Here is an 18,383-nt window from a genome sequence, read left to right as displayed (position 1 = left end):
CTCAACATTCAGCCCGCTGTAAAGAAAACAGAATCCACTCAACAAATCAATGTCCAGCTCAGTCACAAACTACAAGATATGTGAAAAAATAAAGTGTAATCCATAACCAGAAGAAAAACCAATTAAATAGATCCAGAAATAACAGAAGTAATGGAATTAACAGACACATGCTTTAAAACACCAATTCTAAATATTTTCAAGGATCTCAAGGATGAACATAATGAGGAAAGAAATGGTAAATATCAAAAAGAACCAAGTGAATATACAGAACTTAGAAAACATTGTATAGCTTTACAATAGATTAGAAATGGCAAAAAAATAAAAAATAAGTAAAAAATAAAAAAAAGACCCAGGCTAGGAGGAAATATTTGTAATACCTGTCACAGGACTTATACTCAAGGTAAATAAAGGATTCTTAAAATGAGTAAGAAAACAACCCATTTTAAAAATAAGGAAAAATATTTTAATAGACACTTCACAAAAGATACAATAAGCACAAGAAAAAAAATGTTCATCAGAGAACTGCAAATGAAAACCACAATGTGACACCAACAGTTTACTAGAAGTGCAGAAATTTTTTAAAAAGGAAAATACCAAGGTTGTGGAGCAACAGGAATACTCATACATTTCTGCTGCGAGTATAAAAATGATTTAATTATTTTGGAAAAGTTTAAGGGTAGGCATATACTTATGGCCTAGAAATTTTACCCCTTGGTATTTACTGAAAAGAAATGAACTTACATATTAATGTTCAGAGTGCTTTATTCTTAACAGCCCCAAACTGCAAAGAAAGATATCCATCAACAGATTCATGGGCAAACATTGTAATTTACAATAGAATACTACTTAGAAATAAAAAGGGATGAATGACTAATACATACAACTGGATTAATCATAAAAAAATGAACAAAAGCCAGACACAAAATAAATATGTATAGTACAATCTTACTTATATTAAATTTATGAGCAGGTAAAACTAGTTTCTGGTAACAGATCTCACTAGTTGCCTGGTACCAGGTATAGGGATGGGAGGTTGACTGGCATAGGAGGGAACTTTTTGGATGATGAAAATGTTCTACATCTTGATTGTAATTAGCAGTTATGTAGGTATGCACATTTCCAAAACTAGTGTCAAACCTGAAATGAGTGCTTTTTACACTATATAAAGTATACCTCTAAAAAACTGATTTTTAAAGTGTACACTCTTACTCTATACCAAAAATAAGCGGAATAATTTCATCATCATGTATTTTTTACTGGACACTGAGTAATTGACAGGTAGGTCAGCAAAAGTGACTGCTTTGATTTAAAAGATCCAACTTGAGGTTTTCCTGTTTATAGAGAAGCTCTTATTAAAGGTCCCATTGATGATGAGGCTGTTTCCTTGATTTGTGTACTATCAAGCACCAAGTCTGAGAGGTAGAGGATATTTCCTTTACTATAAATGGATGCATGGGTATTAGAATGTATAGGCTTCAGATAAATGGGAATTAGCATGCCCCATATTTGAACCTACTTCTGTTAACTATCAATAATAATACTTCACAGTTTTAAGGATCAAATGAGTGTTGTTTTTTTTTTTTTTAATCAGAACACCATGTATATATACTGGCTTGCACTACTGTTTCCTCCTTTATGTTCCACCCGTTGCAATCAAGGACTAGGTCAAGATAGCCTGAGTCACACTCTTCCAAAGGCTTCTGGTAATATGTTCCAGATTCCGTTCTGTACTGGTTAATTTTATTATACCAGAGATAACACTTCATCACTTTATTTCGCTAATTTGGAAGAATTCAAAAATCAGACAAAAGTGATTGTGCTTTATAAGAATTTATACTTACATTAATAATAAATACCACCAGCTATCAGAGTTCCAGTTTTGACTTAGGTGTTGTAAAGAATTAAGATCATGACACGATTACGGTCTATTGGCTTATTTGGTCATAAAATAATAGACTTATACAAAAGCCAAGCAGTTTAGTAAGATGTTATAATCCAGAGACCCAGGCAAGGCAGACTTTATATAGTAAGTGCTCTAAACCATCAAGAGTATTTGGAATGGGCAGGCAAGATTGGGGAGAGCTTCATGAAGAAATGGAATGTATATTGGATCTTGGTTTATTACGTATTTTTTAGAACTCAGAAACAAACACATATTAAGGAGAAACTATGGAAATTTAAACATAAAAAATGTCCATATTATAGCTTCTCCCATAGTAGCACTTGAGACTATGTTAATGACACATGGCTTTTCCAAATACACTATTTTTTTTTTATCTGTGACCTGAGATGGATTCATTTTTCTACCTGAACAATAAGGTTGACTGTACATAAATCCACTTATACAGATAGGAATTAGTCTTGCTTTTGGCCCTAGAACCTATAACTTAGTTCCACTAATAGTAGGGGGAAAAAAGTGATCTTATAGCATCTGATACTCTTTCAGGAAAGAGTATCTACAAATAGATTTAACATTTAAAGTTTATGTAAATGAAAATAATTAACTTGTTTTGGACAAATATTTCTACATAAGACATTCCAAAATTATATAAGCTCTGATGTAAAGTGAAATTCAGATTTTACATGCTTGTATACATTTTTCCAAAAGGTAATATGGGAGATGTGGGCGGGGGAGACATGAATAATAGGCGGCTCACACAGGGTTTTTAGGACAATGGAAATACTCTCTGATACTATAACGATGGATACATGTCATACATTTGTCCAAACCCATAGAATGTACAGCACAAAGAGTGAACCCTAAGTTAACTCTGGTCCTCAGGTGATTATGATGTTGATGTGTGTTCACCAAATATAACAAATGTACACCGCTGTGGTAGGGGATGTCAATAGTGGGGAAGTCTGTGCATGCGTGGAGACAGGAGATGGCTGAGAAATCTCTGTACCTTCCTCTTGATCGTGCTGTGAACCTAAAACTGCTCTAAAAAAGTCTTTTAAAAGCAGTAATTTGTAACATTTTGTAAAATTGCAGTCATTTCTTATTTAACCCAGTAGGAGTATTTTTCTTCACATAAGGTACCCAAGTAATAAACAGCGAGTCAAAAAGAAAAGTGAAAATAAATTCCTTCCCAGTAAATCATCTTGGTCTGGTCAATAATTCAACTTTCTTGGGTAACAAAGACTATAAAATAACTTGTAAAATGCTACTTTAAGGATTACTGCTGCAGGTAATTTTTTAAGTTTATACAGAATAGATTAATGGGCAAATGTTTCATATCACAGAGCGCATTTTTTTTAAGGTAACGTTCTAAATATTCTTATGGTTGACATTGAGTAAAAATGTAAACTTATGTTATTTACCAGTTAATACATAGGACAATATAGGAGATAGGGTCTTTCATTCAGTAGAAGGTCACCATCATTAATTTTACAACTGATGGTTTTATAATAGGTCCTTCTAGTTCCTGATGGTCATTATTGAAGTATAATGCATTGAAGATATTGCCTGTACAAAGGCAGAACAGGGATCTTAATTAGAATTCTGACAAGCCCACTCCAATAAAATGATGAGATTATTTGTAATTGATGTCACAATCAATTACCATTTAGTTCATCATGAGCACTCTAATAGGTCTGGCCGTGGTACTGGCCCCAGGATGTTGCTGAGTGAGTGGCTGCCCTGCTTCTGCTGTTCCAGAGACAGGAGGGCACATTTTCAGTCAGCATCCTAATGACCTCTTTTGAAGTCTATTAAATTAATGACCCTGTCACATTGTTTTGATCTCTTATAACCTCAGTTTGGGGTTTGTGTAACAAATTAATGTTTGGGAACCATGTGGCAAAAAAGATAGGTCTTTTAAAATGATGAAATCTTAACATTACTTACTAATATTTAGTAAAATATTTTATTGTGCAAGAAATAAAAGCAAAAATACAAATCATAGGGTTTGTGTTTTATAAACAAGAACTTTAGTAGGACATTTCTCCCTACTACCAAAAGACATGCTTTTTATTTATAGTACCCAAATTTTTGTTTTTGTTTTTTTTAAAGGGGCTGCTTTCTTCTCTAATTCTAGGTGCCAACAGGTCATGTTTGGTTAGAAGGTGATAATCTACAGAATTCTACAGATTCCAGGTATTATGGACCTATTCCATATGGACTAATAAGAGGACGTATCTTTTTCAAGGTATTATTTTCTGCTTAAAATGTAGGTTTTCTTCTCTGAGCTGGAAAAAAAAATTTCAAAATGAACTTTGAAATATTCAGGCTGTCAGTGGACTTAACTGTTGCAGCGACTACATTTTAGGAACTTGTTGGCCTTCATAGCTATAAACATTACCTTTTTCCCCACTGAGATAGGTAATTAAGAGTAATTTTTTGTTTGAATAATAAAGTCCAAACTACCTAGCTATAAGGAGCCCTTAGTTTAAACACTCCAGAATGTAATTCTTTCTCATACAACTTGTACAACTATATTCGTATCTTGGAAATAAATATGCATTTGCAGAAGAGCAGTGTAGTCAAACCACACTGTTAAGTGGGGATATCCCAGTTAAGTACATTGACTTACCGTGGTTACAGTAAATCTGGAACTCTTAGGAAAGATGATTATTTTCACTGGCTCCTCCTTTTTGCCACAGCACTAAGAAGAAAAACACATGAACACTTGGGCTGTTGGATAATCTGCAGGATTCTTATGCAGAGGTTATATTTAAATATACTTATGCAGAGGTTATATTTAAATACATAGGCTTACAGTTAACTTTGAGGGTAGTAAAAGAAAACACACACACACATATTCATACATATATATTCACATACCATACACATAATTTCTTGTATAACATATCAGCATTCCAAACTTGAGAGTTTAAATACATATGCACATACAAGTTTACTTTCTAAAGTCTTATTTTGGTATAGAGAATTTGTTCTTGATGAAAAATAAGGAGAAAGTGTTTATATGGCACAAAGAAAAGGGATGAATAAAAGAATATAATGATAGAACACTTTGAATAACTGTCTTCAATCACATTTTAATTTTACAGATTTGGCCTTTGAGTGATTTTGGATTTCTACGTGACAGCCCTAATGGCCACAGATTTTCTGACGATTAGCAAGCATTTATTGTTTTGATTTTTCTCCCCAAGTGAATTTATTATTGCCACTGAAACCATGTACTTACTAATAAACTATTTGCTACTTAGTTTTAATCATTTGTAATTGTTATATGTAAATAATAAATGACACATACTGCAAGCTCTATTAGTTCCAAATATATGGATAAAAATGTAATCCAAAGTAAGTCATCTAAATTTTATGAAAGATACAAAAATATTTTTAGGGAAAAAATCTGGATGACAACCTCACTTCTGAATTTTTGGTTTTATAGCTATAACGAAAGTAATCTTTTCTTGAATATGCCTCATACTTTTGCTACATTTACACATCAGAGCAGTAACTAGTCTTTTAAGTACAAACCAATAATAAATACCATGGGTTCAACCTAATAAAAAGCTGCTATGGCACATGCTCGGTTCACTCATTTGAAATTAAGTAATAAAGTTCCAGCGATCCCATAAAGGATTCCTCAATTTTTTTTAAATGAGTCCTGACTTATACTGTACATAAAGTATCAAATATACAGAAAAACAAAATCTTTAAAGTCTATTATAATCAATAACATTATAAAAGTCCAATTGATCATACCAGCAATGTAGTGTGGTTCCTTATTCATAAATATAGGAATTAATACTTAGTACTTTGACATAAAAAGGAAAATAATGGATCTGTTTCAAATTATTATTTTTTTTTAAAGCTACCATTTCCTAAGTTACATTTAAAGTTGAAGATGGCATTGTTCAAGCTTTATTCCCTTTAATTTAGCCACACAAAGAGTCTGGAAATACAGTGTCAGGACTGGAGTCAAGTCTTTTCACTCCAAAGGTATCCTTTCTACAGTTGCCACTTCACCTTCTTTATTAACTTTGAACTAACTTCATGAATATCCATATCCAGCCCTCATTATGGGAGTACTAGGCTCACATGTTATTCACAAAGATTATAATTTAATTCTAGTGACTTGAGACTTTGAGATACTTGTACAATAGGCCTGTAACTTCAGCAGCTAGAAATGTCATGTTACTTCAGAAACTCAGTAACTATAAAGGAACATGATGATACTGTGACCCATTATAAGAGGAGACATGCTTAAAGAAAAGGAAAATTCTTATACCAAGGAAAAATGGACCAAATAACAAAGCTCTCAGATGGGAATTCACAGAATATAACTTATAATTCAAGTCCTTTTTTTTTTTGGTGATCTATAAATATAAAATATGAATACATATAAGTAACTAAATTAATTTTCTATTAACCTGAGGTGGCCCTTGCTTGACAGTCTTATACTTTCTCTGCAAATAAAAGCTGACCAAAAAAAGAATCCTACTTATTTTTATCAGCTTTATACATTTACTTGAATTGGCTCTCTTCAACATGTCTGAATACACAGTTAAAGGATCCCACTTGGTGAACAATTTCAGCCATAATGAAGGAGTTCTATAATTAGTGAACATGTATCACAAGAAATCAGGGTAACTTCTTCTGCTTCATCCTTAGAAACACTGTATTTTCCACCACATCGGCAACTCAGAGAAAAAGAGTGATCATCTGTAAAAAAACAAACAAAAATAATGCCTCAGATGCTTGTAAATAACTATTTCAACAACTTTTTTAAAAATGCAGTTTATCTCATAGAAATTGCAAAACATCAAGTATAAAACATACTTAAATGAAAACTTGAACGAATTCTTGTATGGGGCAGTATTTCTAAAAATTATCTACCAAAAAATCTTGATCTGTAGAGATCTGTAGAGGGCTAAAGCTACAAATCAATAGCCAGAGATCTTGCAGGGAGAGCAGATGCTCAGAAGCGACCCAGGACATTTATTTGAAGTCTTCTGTTTTCTTAAGATCCATATAAATTTTACATTCCTCTCAATAATATATCGGTCAAAAATACTACTGTGAAGGGAAGAGACATAGCTCTCCATGTTTTACTGTAGAGCAACATGCTTTTGCCTGGAATATGTTCTTTTAGAGAAGACTCTAACTTAACTGTTTTGTGTTTTTTTTAAGATTTTACTTGAGAGAGAGAACACGAGTGGGGTAGGGGGAGAAGCAGAATCCCCCCTGAGCAGGGAGCCCTATGCGGGGCTCGATCTCAGTACCTGAGCCAATGGCAGACGCTTAACCAACTGAGCCAACCAGGCACCCTGCTAACTTAACTGTTTATCAAATTCAACATTTAGATACTCTGTTCCAGTATCACTATTTCTGTGAAGTGAGGTCCCCAACAGAGGCGATACGGCACAACATTTAGCCTATTAATGGTGGAAATTTTATTAAGTCTACCATCTTCTGGGGAACCTGAAATGCTCATGTCCTTTAACTGAAAGAATCTGATCCACTGGTCATTCCACTTCAATGTCACTGAGAAGTGACTGTAAGAAAAATAATTACTGATCACCTTACTGTACAAAGTCATAATTTATTAGAGGTACATCAAATAACTTCATTCAATTCTCAAACTATTCCTTAACACTCAGATCTCATCATATGCCACTAATAGAAAAAAAGAAAAGAAAAAATTCAACTGCCTTGTATTTGTTCTCTAATCAAATATGGCCCTGGAAAAATTAACAAATAAGCCAACTTTACATGTTTCTTTTACCAGTAAGGAAAACATGAATTCATTCACCTAATCCTCCTTTTTATTTTTCACCACAATGCCTTTTTTGTCCATAAAGAAAAATAATTTAATCTTGGAATTTTAAAATGGTAATAGCTTCCCTGTCTGAGCCAGTTTCAAAAGTGAATTGTTTCATTATTAAATTGTCTAAAAATGTACATATTCTAACCATTGGTTTTCTTAAGCTAAATGTCCCTCTTGTTTTTTTACCATCTCAGTGAACACTGAGAAACAATTTGAGGTGACAGGTGCTCAGTAAATGATGCAGAGGCCACCATGGGCTACTGTGGAATTTTGTCATAGATGATTCCAAATGTTAATGCTCACTAAAAATTCACATCTTGTTACATTTCTTCTTATATTATTCTATGACTCAACAAAGTGATATCTTCACAGAAATCATTTTAAATACACTGAAGACAAAATAACCAAGTTGTAAAACAGACTAACCCTAAGGGGAAAGGTTAACCACTCTCAACAGTTCTTCAGGGATGGCTTTTAAGCGTAATAAAACGCATTGTTTCATACTGTCCTTAGCTCAAGAATATGGTAATTTGGCTACGTCTATCATGTAGGGTTTCATCCACTTTTCTCCTGCTCTGGATCTTCACTTTCCAAGGTTATTCTGAAAATGGCCAGGAAGGAATCGTCAAACAATTTTTTATTTGCCCAGCTGATCACACTTTTTATTGAATTTTCATCTGCCAAGACTGCTCTTTTAAATTGCAAAACTTACATTATTCGTTTATAAATATCCCCGCAGAAATAATGGCTTCATGCAGCTGTTTGCTACTCAGTATTTTCTCTCACAAAATAAAGATTATTTCCATCTTTATAAAAAACCCTTAATTTAAATAAGTATCTAAGGATGGTCCTATATTTTTAAGATTAACTCTAGCTTCTAGTAACTGATTCATTGGCTGTGGTTAGGATTCTTCTATATCTTCACTGTCACCTTTACTTAAGGAAATTCCAAGGATAGTAACATATTTATAACTTGAGGATTTCATGTTGTACATTTCTTTCACTATCTTGTTTTATTCACTTGTATCAGAAAGCTTAGGGGCGCCTGGGTGGCTCAGTCAGTTGAGCGTCTGCCTTCAGCTCAGGTAATGGATCCCAGGGAGCCTGCTTTTCCCTCTCCCTCTGCCTGCTGCTTTCCCTGCTTGTGCTCTCTCTGTCAAATAAATAAAATCTAAAAAAAAAAAGAAAGCTCACTGTATTTGTTGACTGAACAGATGCTTGAACCACCAATCCATATTAATTTAAAATAAAAACTTATTTTAAAATGCTACTGAAGGAAAAAATACAAAACCAGTTTTGACTATTTTCATATTATCAGGAATCATGAGGAAACAAAATATATTAATCAGCTGCAGCAAAAAGAACTAATTTGTCTAAGAAGAGATTAAACACACACAGTGTTAGCTGATGAGATAGCAATACTGTAGTTTCAAAAAATGTATTTAGTTGGGCAGGTCTCCTTGATAAATGACATGTTCTAGTCTGTCCCCTTCATGAACTAGAAGCCTTTCACTAAAGCCTATGTCACCAGTATATTCTACTTTCATAGCAGTAGTGCTCTTGTTTACTCTGATGAAACTATTATCAAACCCTGGGAGCCCCAGTTACACAAAACCTCAAGTTTCTCAATCATTCACTGCAAATAAGAATTTATACTCTAGAATCTCATTTGGCAGTTTAGGAGCAGAGTGGCCCAGAGGCAAAAACATGATTTTCCTCTTAAGTCAATAGCCTATTACCCACCGTCCTAAGAGCAAGAGCACTAAGTTAAATTATAAAATATTTTATTTTATAAATATTTAAAAATGTTTTTTTTTTTTTTTTTTTAAGATTTTACTTGAGGGAGAGAGAGAGAGAGAGAGAGAAAGAGAACACGAGTGGGGGAGGGGGAGAAGCAGAATCCCCCCTGAGCAGGGAGCCCTACGCGGGGCTCGATCCTCAGTACCTGAGCTGATGGCAGACGCTTAACCAACTGAGCCACAGGGGCACCTGGGTGGCTCAGTCAACTAAGCGTCTGCCTTCAGCTCAGGTTATGTTCCCGGGGTCCTGGGATTGAGCCCCACGATGGGCTCCCTAATCAGCGGAGAGCCTGCTTCTCCCTCTCTCTCTGCTGCTCCCTCTGCTTGTGTGTCCTCTCTCTCTCTCTCTCTCCCGCTCTCTGTCAAATAAATAAAAAAAAAAAATCTTAAAAAAAAATTCTTTAAAAAAAAAATTCCAGTAAACTTGGTTTCAGGATGGATGGATGGGCTGTTTATCTTCTGCCTATCCACTCATTAGTCAATTTTTATAAACCCCTAGGGAATTTTTAGTCCAGGCTTAACAATAGTTATAGGGTTAAAGTATATAAAAATTCTAAGAAATACTAAGATTTTCTTCATTTTCCCAGAGAAACATGGATGTGTGATATTCACATGGGTTCTAAGAAGGAACTTAACAGTGTCTAACCAGAGCAATTCAGAAAACTATCAGAACAGTAGAGAAATTAGATTTAAGTCGTAAAATTCTAGTAATAGAGGGCGCCTGGGTGGCTCGGTTGGTTAAACGTCTGACTCTTGATTTCGGCTCAGGTCATGATCTCAGGGTCATGAGATCAAGCCCTGTGTCGGGCTCAGTGCAGTCTGCTCGTCCCTTTCCCTCCATGTGCACTCTCTTTCTCTCTCTCTAAAATATAATAAAATAAAATTCTAGGTATAGAAAAGGGAAAAAGATAAGATGTCATGGGAGGTAAAAGGGAGTGACAAATTTTTCTTTTTCACCTGACATAAAATCAAAAAGGGAGGGTAAAAACCAAGCTCCAAGCATAAGAGTATAATATTAAAAGCCCTGCCCTGATAGTTTATGATTCCATGTAAAGAAATAAAAATAAACAAAAATTTTAATAGGAATTCATCTCATATGTCAACATAGGAAGGATGGAAAAAATTATCCTTTAACTTTATTTTCCCTATTACACAGATGGAAAGTAAATCAAATCCAAGTAATTTAAAAAAGAAAACCTTATGAAACCTTCTATACCTAACATCTAATTAGACTAGAAAAATAACTGGAAATGAGTCATATGGGGGACATCAAAAATTGGAAGTTTAGAATGAGAAATATTCCTAAAGCCACCCACATATATATATTTAGAAAGCCAAGCTATTACTATTTTTTTAGATTTCCAAATATCCTATGAGAGTTTTTCTTTTCAAAGAAAATCCGTAATATTTTTCTTTACTGTAGTCAAGAGAAAAAATCCCAACCTTTGTTCCAACACATTTCTTCAAGATATACTTGAGCATCTACTGGTCCCATATTTCTTAGATCCTCTTCTGTAAAATATAAAATGCGATATTTATTCAGCACTTTAACCATAACCATGAAGAATGCTGAAAAGACAACTACCGCCTGGTGACTACAGCTGTAATTTACTTACCATTTAAAAACTGAGTTTATTACTTCTGACAGCAGTTTAAGGCTACCTGACTTGGGTTCCACTTCTTATGAACTTCAGCAGTCAAAATCTATCCAATTTTCCACAAACATTCAACACGCAAAAACCATGGAATTGATTTTGGTGATTCCTTGTGATTAGTAACCCCTATCTTTGTGAGAGATAGGGATTTTTTTTTTGTCAGACAAACTATACCTGTAACTAAGGAAGGAAGCATGGAGTTGGGCAAAAATAACTGTTTTTGAACCTTAGCTGTAATATTTTACCAGCTTTCTAACCTTAGAAATATACCTTAGATATACTGAGCTCTTATCTACTTCAGAGGGGTTGTTAATGGACTGAATTGTGTCCCCCCCCAAATTCGTACGTTGAAGTATTTAGAGATAAGTCTTTTAGGAGGTAATAAAGGTAAAATAAGACCATAAGAGTGGGGTCTTAATCTGATAGATCGGTGGCCTTGTAAGAAGAGGAAGAGAGAGGGTCTCTCTCCATGCACAGGCACCGAGGAAAGTATCAAAGACACAGCTTAGAGGCCATTTACAGCCAGTAAGAGAGCCCTCACCAGGAACCATACTGACTGGCACTTGATCTGGAATTCCAGCCTCTAGAACTATGAGAAATAAATTTCTGTTGTTTAAGCCACCCAGTCTATGGAATTTGCTTATGACAGTCAGAGCAGACTAATACCAGTGTGTTGTTCTAATCAAATGAGATCAGTCTAAAAGTACTTTAAAGAATAAAGCTCTAACCAAATGTAAGGGGCTATTAGTCATTTGATTTTTAATTGCTTGCAACAGAGAAATAGGTAACTTTAGACTTACTTTGAACAATAACCATACGATACAACGGTATTGTGCTGACATTCTATTGCTATTTTGTAGGCCAAAGTTTTCCCTGCAGGTGGAAGGTTCAAAGAAGCCTGGAATTCTACCTAAATTTAGTAAGTGTATAGTTTAGGTAGTAGAAGCATGTACTCTTGCTTAAAACAAGTATACTTTGGAACAAAGAAAACAACCAACAGATAAGCACTTGTCTTTGTTTTTAAAGTCATGTTATACTTCATGTATGCTTGTATTATTCTTCTAGAAGTCGATGCTTAAAAGAAACTACTAAAATCCACCCCTCACCCCAATGAAATTTTCTTTAGCTGTCTCACTAGTCTCTTGTTCACTTGCTGAGAATGCTTTCCTTTGTTCCGTTGTGTGAATGCCTACAATTTAATTATATTTAATAACTGCCTGTTCAAAATTTATTGGTGTTACACAATTTTAAAATAGATGAAAAAATTATACAATATTTTGAACTCACTGTGGTTTTCTATTAAGTATGTCAAATATTATATCACTTCATATTTACTGGGTACCAACAGTCTATTAAACTGACCCTAAAATCCAAAGATTAAAGACTGCCCAGTGGTCGGGGGGAGTTCCTCCATCTCTGTGCCCACTGAATAGCTTATGCGGACTGTATCACTATGTGAGGTAATCTCTGAACAAAACAATTCCCACATTCTACATAAAGCACACTTGGTTACAGGTTATTCAGTATTTTAGTTTTTTTAAAAATTCTCCCTAAAAGTCCCATGGAGAGAAAAAAAATCTTAATCATATGTTTCAATTGCTTAGAATGACTAAGGTAAGTTTGCTTGAATGGGGAAATGAAACACTTTTAGATTAAGGAATGGGGGTAATTGGCACTTAACAGACTGTAGAGGAAAAACAGATGTAAATAATTTACAATCAAGCCGGCTATACTCCAGGGTATCTGATCGATACCTTCAGTAAGTTTGAAATCAATTAAAGCAAATCAGACAAGGCAGAGGTAATGACAAGAGGAATAAGCCTTAATCTAACCTATCTTGGACACCTGCAATACAGCAATTACACAAAAAGACAACCCATTCATATATATCCATTCTGCTATTTTTATTTGAAAATAATAAATGAAAAATAACTGGCTAAGATAACTGCCAAGGAAGTCAGCATATTGCTGTGCTTCTCCACGAGGAAGCTACTGTTATGCTCACCTAGTTGCTGTTTCATGTGGAGGACCTCTCTATTATTCTACTTCCTCAAAAAAAGGGCCTTTATATTTTAATTTTTTTCTTTATGTACAGTAACTTTAGAGTAGCAAGCTATTTCTTAGTTGACAGGTCAACTTACATGGTATCTCATAATAAGAGGGAAAACAATGGAAAACTGGTTAGTACTTTGCCCAAGGTCAGAGTTAAAAGAAGTATATTAAAAAATATTCTCATGTTCTGTGGCTATCTATTTGATCTAATCATTCAATATTATGTGGACACAGTCCAAGTTTCTGTGGGGATTCTGGTTTTAAAAGTCCTATCTGACACAAGAGAGAACATACTATATGATTCCCTGTTATATAAAATATAACAGGCAAAACTGCCCTGAGTTGTTGCATGACACTGTGGTGTTGGGTGTGAGGGCAAGTGGTGACTACACGGAGGCACAGGGGACCTTCTGGGTGCTGGTTAGATGGGTATGTTTATTGTGAAAATCCATCAAGCTGGATACTTAGGATTGGTGCACTTCTCTGCATGTACGATACATTTCAACAAAAAATTTTAAAGGTAGTGTGCTGAGACTCCAAGACCTACCCTTTTTAATAGAAATAAGCAAACAAAAGTTAGGGAAAAGAGTTAAAAGCCTAAGAAAGTGTGTATTCCTTGAAAAGACGGTAATCTAAACAACTTCTGAAAAAGGCTGGGGGTGATTAACTCAGAGAAAATTGGATCCCTGGAGAACTGTATAATGAGCAGAAGGGGTACACATACAAGTAAAAGGTGAATCTAAATGTAGGGGGTGGGGAGGTGACCCCAATCCTTTGTTGAGAGGCAGGTGTCCAGGGAATGGGGCAACAGCAACTTCCCCCCTAACTACGATTACAAGGAAGGAGCACAAACAAATCAATGTTTTTTTTTTCTTTTTAAACAATGATCTCTGCTTGTCCACCATTGTCGTTAAAATTAGAAAACTTAATTCCTCCCTAGCCTGTAAAGTAACTCACAGAAACCCTGTAATTAGCTTTGATAATTGTCTTCTAATCAGGCATGGCATCTGCAAAGTAGGTAAGTTCCTTTTCTTTTGAGTATTACATATTATAAATATTTTTGCTCATTACAATGAAGTATTTCAATAGGTATCTGAAAATGTAAATTCTATCTCAAAGTTTTCTTGTTAACATGACACTACTAAAAATATTGAGAAAACATAAACTGACTTCGCGATTTAATTAAAGGAATAGGTACAAGATTTAAATCTGGAATCTTAGCTCCAGAATGGTAATAACTTAAAAACAAACAAACCCAGCCATTTGGAAAGAAAATGCAATGTGTGGCATTTGGGTACTCTATCTTAAGTCCAATTACACTACATGATTCCTAATTCTTTTGAAGTAAATGGGCTCAGCTTTTCTAAGGTATGTAGGTCCGTTCACATCCTGTGCTATATCCAAAGCTTAGCCAAATATGGAGACAAGAAAAAGAGCCAAATTTACTTACATATAGAAAGCAATGCATTATAAAGAGAGATTCCTGTGGAATATAATGATAAAATCAAATAATTTATGTGGTTACTTGGAAAAGAATCTTTCAACCTTCAGAAGTACAGGCCCTTCTGACCTTGTGTTCTATTGGATTTGTCTGACAACAAGAGGTGAAAGAATTCTGTGGCTCCTTTGTCTCAACGGTGGGATCTAAGAAAACACTGGCAGGACTCATCAGAGAGGTTTATGAGCCTGCAATTCAAAGAGATTAAAAGGAAAATCTAGGGAGATTCTTTCACACTGAAGAATAACATTAAATAACTATTAGCAGCTTGGTTCAGTAAAGCTTACTAGAGCTCTCGCTGGGTCATTCACAACTTTCTAAAAGAGGAAAGGTTTTTTTCAGCTCCATTTGGGAATCAATAAATATTTCTTACTTCTTACAAGACAATGGAATTCCAGCCTTTTAAAACTTCCTCCTAATGATAGTAAAATTTCTAAAACAACTTTTTGCTGCCTAAATAATTACACTTCCTAATCCCAGGAAACCTTTTCTAACTGTAGCTACAATTCAAATAAATAAGTAAAAATAAATAACAGCAACAAAAAGCTACGGTGGAGAGGAATTTAACTTCATTCATTATGGCTGAGATATCAAAAGTCTCATTCAACCCAATACTGGCCAAAAGATCTAGTCCATCTGCAGTTCAGTCCCTACTATTCATGTGTAGCAATGTCGTAACTTACTCGAGCGATCAAGTCCCCAGGATGCTCTCATTTAGCAAGTAGTCTATTGTATTTATTTTTATGCCTTTTAAAGTTTATTTCACACTTAACGGAAGTCATCTGTGTGTAAAAAGCAAACAGTAGTGTTTTTGTTTAGGTCTAACTTAGTATCTTGCTGTTTTAAAACCAAGTAATTAATTTTACACAATCATCTCATTCTTAAAAATCATTTCACTAGACATAATTAAATTTTTCATATAGGAACTAACTTGAAGGAAATCAGTTTCCTTATCCTTAACATTCTCTGTTCTTGGAACAGTCTCTACCTTGGTAAGAGATTCAGAATCAGACAACATTTAACATGAAACCTGCTCATTAAATCAGAAAGCTCTATAATCCTTTCCCAGGTGAAATTAAAGAGCCACAATTGCAAGGCTTTCCATAGCAAGGAAAAATTACAAACTTGGAGTTTAATTATGGACTTGGAAGAACTGTGGGGCTTTTATAAACTGAGCGTACATGCAGTGCTCATAAAAGACACCAAATGAAACCCGGACCCTGAATTTCACATTTCACTACACAACAGGTAACGCAGCGGCAAAGGTTGGCCCAGCCTCTCGTTCTGACCCTCAAATATAGCTCACTCCTGCCCACCTGGAACTAAAATTAGGAGGTTGTACACACCTATTTGAAACTTGACAGCACAGCACAATATGATTAAAAGTCAGAGAATGGCTTTGAACTCCCCCTCTATCAATTACTAGCCATGTGACCTTAGTCAAGTTACTTAACCCCTCTGAATCTCAGATTCCTTCTCTGGAAAGCAAATATTAGTATCTCCCTTAAGAGGCTGTTAAACAATGATTGAAAGACAATTACCACAGATATAGTGCTCAATAAACGGCAGCTATTTTAACTGTTATCTCATAATGTTTGTTGACCTGTTCATAGCAAACCGTAAGAAAATTACTAAGCACCAATCCGTTGTGAGAGGGGAAAGCCTCAAGTACCACGGTGTAGGGAGGCAGCAACTCTTGATCTTGTCTGGATTTGTGACAGTGTTAAGAAGTTTGATGTACTTTGCTATTGTCAGTCCCGTTAAAATTGACCTGTTACTATCAAAGCCATAGTCCATCTGAAATATCAAACAAAACCGAAAGATAGGAACCACAGAGAAAAAATTCAAAATTGTTAATTTGTAGATTAGATTCAGAGATTAGAAATGATGGTAGATTCGAGTGTCAGGGGAAGTTTTCTTTGGGAGTTGGGGATGGATAGGAGGACTTGACTTCAAACTTGCACAAAAAATAAACTGTGAGGAATCAGAATGGGAGGGTATTCTGAGTCATGACAAACAGCACAGGCATATGTGTTTGGGAGCCCCTAGATGAACCAGGGGAGAAGGTTCACATCAGGTTTGTGATTGGTGATAAGGCTGGAAAAGTAACTAGAAACAAACTTCAAAGTTTCTGTCCCATTTAAATTCTACATGAATGGGTAAATGTGTTGGGGAGAGGGTGGTTATAAAAGTTCTTAAACAGAGGAGTGAGAATAAAGCTAGACCAATGAAAACGTAAACAACTGTAGAAGGCCAATTAGCAGCTATGGCTATGTGTAATACTGGGTGCGACCTACCAGCCCAACGTGATAGCTGTGAGAATAAAAAGATCACACAGAAAAAAAAAATTAAAAAAATGTCAACACTCATTTCTAATTCATTGGTTGTACATTGAGCAAAGTAGAAATAATCAGAATGTAATATGAAATGAAGGTTTCAAGTCTGAGGGAAAAAACAAGCAATGAGAAAGGTAACCCCGTTTTGGGTTAAGACTCATTGATTTCAATTGGTCAAGTACCCAAGTAGAAATTGGGAGAGACGTTAAAGTGGGAGACACAAACTTCCTTAAATCTTCCATTTTCACTAGTATTAAATCAGAGCTCCCAACTGTGTCCAAGTATGCCAGAATTATAACTGTAATCTTGCCCATAGGTTTCTATAACATTCTTTGAAACTAGCCAAATTTGTAGTCAAAACCACTGAGAAAAGATCTTAAAATACATTTTCACTGCAAAAACAGATACTTGCATTCAAGTAAAAGTAAAAGATAACATGAGTAGGCACCTCCTTGTGACAAATAAGATGGAGCGGGAGGACCCTCACAGAAAGTTTTCTCTATACTTTCTTCTCCCTCTGAAGAAAATGCCAGTCCCTAACTGTCTAGATAGATTTTCTGCATCATTTCACATACGTACTTTTCCCAGAAACAGTCACCAAAAAAAACATGCCCCCTGATGCTTATCTTCAAGTTTTACCTGAAGCACATTTTTACAGCCAATTTTCAAATTCCTAAAATCAAATGGAAATACTGATATGATCATAGATGGAAACTCTAATCTGACTAATACAAGTATTTTGTAAGGGTCAGTTTTAGCACATAATCTACACAAATATCTACTGGCCTTACGTCATTCTTAAGTTAACTCAGATTCACATTATCTGCATTTAAAAGTATTATTTCCCTTCTTATAGAGTTAATCAGTCTTTAGCATTAACTTGCTTTTCAGGAAGGATTCTTATTTTGGGCTTAAGAAATTACATGTTGACACGTTAACGTTGGTGGGGTTTTTAAAGATATGTTCATATTTGGCCCACAATTTATTTGCTTATCTCCCATTCTCAAACATTTATCCTAATAAAAGGGTCAAGGTAAACTGTATAACACAACACCAGAAATGACCTTTTGTATCTAGCTAATGGAGAGTAGCTTAGATTAGCTTTGAGTAAAGACAAAGTAAAGACTTTACAATGTAGGCCCAATCTCCTGAGCCAGGCTATTTTGGGTATCCAAGTACTTGTCTGACTGTGTAAGGTGAAGACTCCACATTACCAACATAATTCACTAATAGAAAACCAAGATACATCTTAATATAAAATAATATACCACCAAGGATTCCAAACACAACCCATTTATTTTTTAGAA

General features: G+C 34.9%; 2 protein-coding genes across 14 annotated transcripts in view; one reads left to right on the top strand and one right to left on the bottom strand.

The window, feature by feature from the left end:
• IMMP1L (inner mitochondrial membrane peptidase subunit 1) overlaps positions 1-5,226 on the top strand; it is a 74,686-nt gene extending 69,460 nt beyond the window's left edge. For 7 of the 10 annotated variants that reach the window (XM_027578768.1, XM_027578774.1, XM_027578778.1 and 4 more), the window contains 2 exons: positions 4,038-4,148; positions 5,011-5,226. In XM_027578768.1, the coding sequence (XP_027434569.1) occupies positions 4,038-4,148; positions 5,011-5,079 (180 nt within the window). In that variant the 3' untranslated portion in view covers positions 5,080-5,226. The remainder of the gene's footprint in view (positions 1-4,037; positions 4,149-5,010) is intronic. The other 3 variants (XM_027578769.1, XM_027578775.2, XM_027578776.1) reach the window with 1 other exon arrangement.
• Positions 370-18,383, bottom strand: part of DNAJC24 (DnaJ heat shock protein family (Hsp40) member C24) — a 63,614-nt gene continuing 45,600 nt past the window's right edge. Inside the window, exons 3-6 of one of the 4 annotated variants that reach the window (XR_004819405.1) lie at positions 10,979-11,047; positions 6,438-6,631; positions 4,533-4,604; positions 370-3,466 (exon numbers count right to left, since the gene is read on the bottom strand). Coding sequence is in view for 1 of the 4 variants with exons in the window: in XM_035722769.1 (XP_035578662.1) it covers positions 6,501-6,631; positions 10,979-11,047 (200 nt within the window). In the remaining 3 variants the exon portion in view is untranslated. Of the gene's footprint in view, positions 3,467-4,053; positions 4,189-4,532; positions 4,605-4,756; positions 6,632-10,978; positions 11,048-18,383 lie in introns of those variants that run through there. The other 3 variants (XR_004819406.1, XR_004819404.1, XM_035722769.1) reach the window with 3 other exon arrangements.

This window comes from Zalophus californianus, chromosome 11, assembly GCF_009762305.2.
Source record: "Zalophus californianus isolate mZalCal1 chromosome 11, mZalCal1.pri.v2, whole genome shotgun sequence".
Lineage (NCBI taxonomy): Eukaryota > Metazoa > Chordata > Mammalia > Carnivora > Otariidae > Zalophus > Zalophus californianus.
This window is presented reverse-complemented; position numbering and strand designations above follow the sequence as displayed.